The sequence below is a fragment of the Zosterops lateralis genome (genome assembly GCF_965231275.1).
Source record: "Zosterops lateralis genome assembly, chromosome: 5".
In the NCBI taxonomy this organism is placed as follows: domain Eukaryota; kingdom Metazoa; phylum Chordata; class Aves; order Passeriformes; family Zosteropidae; genus Zosterops; species Zosterops lateralis.
In genome coordinates, this window is record NC_139766.1 from 54,605,137 (window position 1) to 54,613,612 (window position 8,476).

The 8,476-nt window shown below is 45.2% G+C and overlaps 1 protein-coding gene across 6 annotated transcripts in view; it reads right to left on the reverse strand.

The window, feature by feature from the left end:
* Window positions 1-7,867, reverse strand: part of HERC3 (HECT and RLD domain containing E3 ubiquitin protein ligase 3) — a 45,614-nt gene extending 37,747 nt beyond the window's left edge. For 5 of the 6 annotated variants that reach the window (XR_014590165.1, XR_014590166.1, XM_083861829.1 and 2 more), the window contains exons 1-2: window positions 7,816-7,867; window positions 2,958-3,215 (exon numbers count right to left, since the gene is read on the reverse strand). Coding sequence is in view for 4 of the 6 variants with exons in the window: in XM_083861829.1 (XP_083717955.1) it covers window positions 2,958-3,183 (226 nt within the window). In the remaining 2 variants the exon portion in view is untranslated. Of the gene's footprint in view, window positions 1-2,957; window positions 3,216-4,717; window positions 4,762-7,815 lie in introns of all 6 variants that reach the window. The other variant, XM_083861830.1, reaches the window with a different exon arrangement.
* Between the last annotated feature and the right edge of the window lie 609 nt (window positions 7,868-8,476).

The window sequence follows — 8,476 nt, forward strand, 5'->3', positions numbered from 1 at the left end:
TTTTAGCACCTCAATGTAAAATCCAGAGGAAAGGGCATTTCCAGAAAATAGACCTCTACTCACTTATGCTCTTTCAGTGGCAGGCACTCCCACAGTAATTTCTGTTCCCTGTAGACGGGAGGCATAAGAATCACTTTGCCAGCTGCTATCCCCTCTCCACATTACATCCACAAGGTCAGCAGATGTGACCATAAATGCAGCTTTTAATTAACATGTTTTCTTTCATTTCAAAAGGTGCCCTCTAAAGGGCTCCTCCAAGAGGAATTGCTGAAACAATCCTGTGCCACTGTTTGATATTTTCACGAGCAGCATGAATGAGAAGCAAAATTGAATAGTGAGAAATAAAAGGGAGTTTCCTCTTAGGGAAGACCCAGGCAGCAGGAAGGGGATTGCTCCACCCCTAAGAAGTCAATACAGCCTTCACAAGGTTCAAAACCCCCTGCACACTTTCATGTCTCTGTGTAACTCTCAAACACAACCAAGACACCCTGTAAAGCATTTTTGAAGCCCAGAGGAGGCTCCCCAGGGAGCCTGAAAGGGACAATCAGTATTATGCCACAGCCTCCTACAGCAGGAGATAGGGTTCATTTCCAGAGCTGTGCAGAGGTCACCCACTTCTAGCTGCCCTCATGGTCTTGGCAGGATCAAGCCACAAGGCAGGAAAACCAAGGACCTCAGCCCACACTGCCCTATCCTGCTGACGCTGGAGAGATGCAGCTCCAGGACTCCCAGTTCCTGGCATTTCTCCCATTCTCTACTGTAGACTCCTACTGACAGCCTTTTCTATCATTTCCAACAGCTCAGGACCCTGTGTCCCACACATGCATCCTCATCACCCATGGCTTCATTCACAGGCCCACAACAATAGAAAACAGAAAAGATAACCTTTGACAGGCCTTTCTACACAGAAAGTGTAAGGCTGTCTCTATCCCATACGGAGGAAGTGGGGATGAAAGAGGAAGGCTTGATTCTTACTGTTCCCATTTGCAAATGAAAATTAAGAAATACACCCAGTGCTGCAAGACAAAGCACAGAGGAGTGTGTGATGGGGCTCTCCCCCAGTTTACTGTTACCATAAAGGCTGCTGTGACGGTTCATGGTAAGCTAAAAAGAGCAGCTGTTCCTTGCTTTACAGCACATCCCTCCCACCTGTCCCAGCCAGCAGAAATCCCATTGCAGCCACAGCCAGTAATGGTGTGTTGAAACACCATTTCTCTGGGATGGCCACAGGCTCCTCAGAGAGCAGCACTGCAGAACCTTCTTCAGAAAAAAAATAAACCTGTAGGATAACTGGGACTTGGTTTCCCGTCTTGGTGACAGACCCTAATTTACAGAGTAGAAGAAGGGCACTTGGGATCAAACACAAAGAACCTTTCATATCTATTTCAAAATCTCAGACTGGTGCTCTTCTACAGGTCTAGCTGAAAGCAGGATTACCTAGCTGAGAGAGGTCTACACTTCAGCATTCAGGATTCATGAAGTCCATTTCCAGATCTGATCTACTTGCTGTGAATCCTCCATTTTCATCGGCAGCTTATGCCTGCTAAATTTTATGGATAAAACAGCAGCACAGCCCAAAGATGTTTCTCAAGAGTATCTTTGCAACACTCAAAACAGTACTGAGTTTCTGGGCCTCCACACTAGTCTTGATGTAGCTGGGTGATTTGCAGGATGAGGTATCCTCAGCAGTTTGAGCTGAATATTCACTAGGCTTGGCTTCCTTCTACCAAGCATCTAATTTATTCCAGGGCCTAAATTTACAAGTCCTCAGAAGATGTGCACAGAGAGGACTTAAGCACTCCTGCTATTTCCAGTCTTTCAGTAATTGTCTAGAAACTATTTGTAGAAAAAGCAAGAGAGGGCAGATTGAAGGTCAACTCCTCTAATCCAGCACCCTGGTCATCCAGCATCCAACACCTGCCAGCTCATTTTGAGAGAAAAAGACAAAAGACACTGACAGAGGAAAGGAGCATTAGGGTCAGTCAGGCCAGATTTGCACATACTGCATGAGGAGCTTCTGCATACACCTTCTCTCTCTATCATGCAATAATAGGTTACACTAGGGAAGACCCAGGCCCTACAGAGGATAGGCTGCAGTTTAAGGAGTTTTTGCTCTAATTATCCACAGCACAAAACTTTTATATTATGGAAACAAAAATACCAGAAACAGAACCACATGTGTCTTTACCACATGCCAAAACTGAGAAATTAATGGAAGGCAATCTGGAAGGCCAACATTCAAAAGAGTCCAGAAGAAAGGCTTCAGGGTTTCTTCCAGGAACAAATTAAAATTAAACCACTCCTTCACCCTAGGAAGGGGAGACAGTAGCTGTCTGTGGTTCAGCACTCATGAGTTCTGTCCATCAGAACACAATGAAGAAGATGCAATCTGAGCCTGGGAAACACAACACTAAAGTGACCCTCTTTCAGATTAAGAAAGCATAAAGGAGTGAAGGCACAAGTTGACAAGGGATTCTGAAAGGGAGAAACAAAATTTACAAACCCTCCTGGCCAACAAGTTTGTTCTCTGCAACTCTACTCAATTGGGATTCACTTGCACTCTCTGGTATGAGAAAATTCCCAGCATCAGCTGAATAAGAGTGGGCATAACAATGCAGTGTAATTGCAAAGACAAAGCAGAAGACACTCATGAGTCATGGGCCTCTCCCTCCTTTTTATAAAGAGACAACATAATGCCAGATAACAAAATCTGCCCTGAGACCATCTGGGCTCGCCTCTGTTTTGATGCATTTCCCAGTCAAAGTGTGCAGACCTGTCTCCTCACCCGTGTTGCTCAGCTTTAGCCCTCCAGAGCCAGCTAGTGTTATTCAGCATCACTACCGTGTTATGTGACATGATAATCCAGCTCTACAGCAACCAGCACAAAGCAGCTTTCATAATATTCTCAGCCCATCAGCCTCAAGACAGTTTGAAGTGCATATAAAAAGCAGACTTACCTGGCTTGCTTCCTTCACAGTCATGCCCCAGTTGACCTTTGGTGTTCAAGCCACAGGTATACACCTCCCCATCTTCCAACAGGAACACAGAGTGGTTTCCTCCACAGGCCACCTCCTTGACATTTCTATCATGGATGAACCCATACACCTGTGGTTCAGGAATGATGACCTGGAGGTTGCTACCTATCCCAGGTTGTCCATAAGACGAGTAGCCCCAGCATAGCATTTTCTCTCTTTTCAGCAAGTCATGTATCCTTCCTGGGCAAGAGAGACAGAGGAATGAGTGTGAATGAAGCAAGTACACCATAAATGATCCTACAGAGATCCAGCTGTTCCAGCAGGAGGTGGAAACAACCAGAAAAGGCATTTCCTGCATGACTGTCAGGTTTGTGAACTGTCACTAAACCATTACACAGACAAAGAGTAATCAAGACAGCTCAGCTGTGGTACTGAATCAGCACCTTCATGTCTCAGCCATCTCCATCTGCGAGCCAGTAGAAATGTTCTGAAACCCAAGAGACCAAGCTTTTATACTGAAAAATTATTCTGCTTCAAAACCCAAACATCAAACAATGCTCCAAACTAACTGTAATACTTTTCAGACTAACAGGTCCAAATCTGAACTTTAAGAGTGTCATATTTGAGACCACTTCTAAGTAAATCTTTAAAAATTACCTCCAAGGTGGTTCGACTAGCCCTGAACAGAATGACACAGGTATTTATGGTGTACTGGCCAATGCAGAAATGTGTTATTTCTGATAAACACAGATAAAGGAGTAATTTGCTCAACTGAACACAGTCTTACAACCCAAATTTGTGCATGCCCACACACACACTGAACTTGAGCCACACACTGAACACACACACACCCCTGAAGTGCAGCAAGAATTACACAAGAAGCAGCAGTTCACGTGGAGCAGCACATTGACAGCTTGACCCTGACAGCAATGGACAGGTCACGTTGATGCAACTTGCCAGCAGTCAGGTGTTATGCTCTGTGCTGTGCTCAGTGAAAGTCAGGGATTTCAGAGTGGGCTAACACAGGAAGGGAAAAAATACAGCAATATAAAAGGTCCAAGGAATTACTTGGCTTGAACTTGATAAAGACAACAGGATGCTAATGCGTAAAAGCTGGGGGAAGAAAACAGCATTCTGTAAAAAGCACATGAAAGATTTTAGTAATACTCTTTTGTCACTCCTAATCTCAATAAGTTTGGGTTATTTGTTAAACATGCTATACTAATGAGACATTGAGAACTCCTCTGACTGAACTAGAAACAAGCTACATCTTTTTTTTTCTTTTGGTTTTTGTTTTGTTTTGGTTTGGTTTTTTTTGTTTGTTTTGGTTTGATTTTTTGTTGTTGGTTTTTTTCTTTTCTTTCTTTTTTTTTTTGTTTTTGGTTGTTTTTTTTTTTTTTTTTTGTTTTTGTTTTTGTTTTTGTTTTTGTTTTTGGTTTTTTTTGCAAAGGGAAGGAGAAAGAAGTTTGAAAAATGAAAGATCTGAGACATCAAGTCTTAGGACACACCATGCCAAGTTGTAAGCTAAGGCAATTTGCAGCAGCAGCATTTACTAACATAGCACGAGACAGAAAAGCAAAAGGTAACCCCTGAAGCCCCAAAGATTCCTTCTCCCATTCTGAGAAGACAGGAAACACATGCATTCGGTTTGTTTCCAAAACCTGGTGCTAATTCAAGCTCTAGGTATTAACAATAAAGCCTTTCCTATTCTAAGCCCTAAGCAATGGGTGTTCATATCTTACCCTCTGCCTGTCAGCTGTGGTCACTTCCACTGAGGCAGACTGAGCTGGAAGGGGAAGGGAGAGGATTGGATTCTCCAGTTAGTACTTCATCAGTGGTGCAATTTCCTACCACAAACTGTTTACTAGGATCTCTTATTAGGTGTTTTAAAGTAATGCAGGACCCATTTATCTCTAGCAGCCCTTCTTCCTCCATAGCATAATTCAACTCATCCACACCCACGTGTGCTTATCACTGGCCAGCTCCAAAGCACACAGGGGAAAAATCAGGAGGTTACAAGGCTCTGCCTGGTTAAATCAGTCATGGTGTGCACTCTGTATTTGGCTGCCCTAAGCACAAAAGCCCGATGGAAGATACCCTCTATTGCTGGCTACACTAAGAATAGGAATGCCGTGGGACACAAGAAAATTGAAGCGTGTGCCTGTGCTTTAAATGCGCTTTAAACAGCTACATTTAGAACGAACTTCATGTTCTATCACACTACCAAAAAAACCCAAACTAAAAATCCACGAGCAACACTCTGAAGGTGGCGGGGAATCATTTTGAAACTGGCACTGGAATGGCAGAAATCTGGGACTGCCATTTCTCTCAGCCTGGGGAACTGAGCATTACAAAGACATAAGCAGCAGTTCTGAAGATCCAAGGATCACATTCCCTGCTAGGATAAATAGATATTGCCTCTAAACTGAAAAGATTTCACCAGTATACGATTTGAACTACAATGACATTGTAGCACATGAGCTAAATATTAATTTGGGATACCTTCTAAAAGGGTACCTCAGCAGTCTGCTCCCTATAGACTACAGTCATCTTCCCTAGTGCTAGTTTCTTTTAAAAATGCTAAAAATACATTAATTACTTTCCATGTGTTCATATTCCACACAAGAATTTGCTGCTAATGGGCAAGGGGATATGATGTGATTGGTAAGGGATGGGTCTTTCCTCCAGCTAAGACACTACTTGAAAGAGCAGGAGCTTAACTCCCAGTAATCCATATAAACACTTGGGTGGTATTGCAGAGTTCCACACTCAGTCATGTTAGAGGCCATATTTTCTGAAGCTCCTCATATTTAACAATCCCTATACCAGGCATAGAAAATCTGTTTTTCAACTATTTTTTTTTTAAATCAACTCTATCGACTGCCACCCCCATCTTCCAAACATTTTTTGCCAATAAACCTCTGTGCAGCTCAGTTTCACAGAAACAGAGAACACTTTCCAGTGGAGAGCAGAGCAAAAAACCACAACCACTCACAATTTGAGTGTACAGGCACAGCTAAATATTTCAAATGGCCTGGTGAATTTACTTATGTTAAGTAAAATTGAAGACATTTTTAAAACCATGACTTTAAGACTTTTTTTTTTTCTCCTCCTGAAAAAAAACACTGGAGGTTTTAATACATTATATGTTCAAGTAGGAGCTGTGTCCTGAAACACAAGGACACTTTAAATGACAATTTCACACGCTGTTTCCAATCTGGTTAAGGCAGTTATTCTTCTTTGACAGTAGCAGAGGAAGTCAAATTGCATGTGCCACTGCAAACTACCTCTACAAACTGCACACCTTTCTCATACTAAAACAATTATATAAAAAGTTTCTAGTGTAGGCAAGCACTAACAGACATGTGCCTGCACATACATACGTATATATTAAATATACGTTTTATATTCACTTATCTGAAATTTTATATGTGATGGATATTCCTGGTGCCCAGCTCAATATACCTTAAAAAGGCTGAATTTTTATCTTCAGAGGGCAAACCCTTAGGGGAGAGGTTTTTCTTAAATGCATCAGCTAGGGATAAAAGTTCAGAGTTCCTTTTAAAAATTGGATTGCAAAAAGCACAAGAACTGCAGTACTCAACCACATTACCTATTCCCGTTCTTCAAAAACCCCAACACAGCCAGCTTGGTATTCATGTTTCAGAGATAAGAACAGATGCAATGCAGTAAAGCCAGTCATTTGCAGAGATTCCCCACATATAAAAAAGAGGGGGTGAAGATATAACACCACATCCTCAGACCCTGACATTCCAGGAATAATTCATCATCAAAACAGCGAAGGACATACATAGCACAGCTAGAGCTAGGAAAACCTCACACTGTGAAGAATATTTTGAGGAAATCTATTGTGGGTGGAAGACCCACCCTCTGCTATAAGGTTCTGCTGACATACTAAGTATATATCCTTCGGTGAAAAAACAGCTCCGGTGGTTTGGTAAAACAATAATGCTGCATGTATAATCATGACAGGATGTATTTTGCCCTTTTTTCTTTTCCTCTGCCTATTTAAAAGCTCTGATGCCATGCACAGTCTCTCCCCAAAATCACACAAACATATTCTACAGCCCTTTCTGGGAAAGTCACCTAAGTAAATACCACGATTACAATAAACAACACTCAACGCTCTCTAAACAAAGAGATCTGCCAACTGGCAGGGCATGAATAAACAAGTTTTTCCTTCCCTCTTGTTTGTGAGATTTCAGATAACAAACGTGTTTCTTCTACCGGCGTTGCTCAACAATGACGGAATTCACTGCTCTTTCTGCCACCAACCCTCCAACTCCACTTTCTTCTTCTTTCTCCCTCCGGTTCAGTCCAACCCAAGCTCCAACGCAAACCAGGTTACCGAGCGAGAGAACGCAAGGTGTACCAGCAGACGAGTTAAAGCAGGAGCAGAGTATTTCCACCGCACATGGTGGTGAGATGAGATGCCCCCACAGAAAACATATAAAAATAGACACCAAAAACCAAATATGACACCTCCCCCCCCCCGCGCCATCACCTCCATTTTGCAATCCCAGTACAAACACGGCTCCCTCCCTGCCCTCACCCCGGACCCCCCGAGCTGCTTGCGGCTGTTTCTCACGGCCAGGCCGGCGTTTCCCGGCGGGCACACCCGGCTCCGGGCTCACCCCGGCCCCGGTCACCGAGAGCAGCCCCACAGCCGGGTGATGCCGCAGCGGCTCCTGCCGCAGCCCCGGCCCGGGGACGCGCCTCCTGTGCCGGGGGCTCCGCCACGCCCGAGCCCCGCTCCCCCACGCCGCTGGGAGCGGCAGCAGCCCCGCCGCAGAACCTAGCCGTCCCTGCCCGCACTCACCGCCGCCAGCCCCGCCGCTGTCCCCGCGGCCACCAGGAAGGCCCGGCCCCGCCGCCGCCGCCGCCGGGAGTGACGCGCGGCGCGGCCAATGCGCAGGGCGGGCCCGGCCCCCCGCGGGCACGGGGAGGGAGGGAGGGCTCAGAATCTCCTTTCCCCGGGGCCAGGACACGGCTCGGGGTGCCTGGCGGGGGCCTGGCCTTGCCACCGGTGCTGGAATGCCGCGGGCGGAGCGCTGGGACGGCCGGGCCCGCCCGCCGGGCCGCGGGGCTTAGGCCGTGCAGAGCCGCTCTGAACACCGGAGACACCGACGCGGGGAGTTAAGCGCATTCCAGAATTTAAGCTGTTCTAAATGAAGGTCTCAAGGGAAAGACGGCTTTCCAGTGTTTGAAGATGCGTTAAGCACGAAATGTCACTTGCTAATAATAACAATAGTCAGTTTCTTCGCCCTGGCTCGTTTCTTCTTGGTTTTATGCGGCCCCTGGTCGCCTGGCAGGCTTATTTGTGTGGGAACGCAAATTTTATACAAAGTTTCCACCTCGAAAAAAGGTTGTCAAAGACTCCGGCCGGGGGGGTGAGGATGGAAGAGGCCAATGAGCAGCAGTTATGTAACTCCCAATACTGATTTTCTGGTTTTAGTGCCCTCTATTAGGAAAAGATTGCT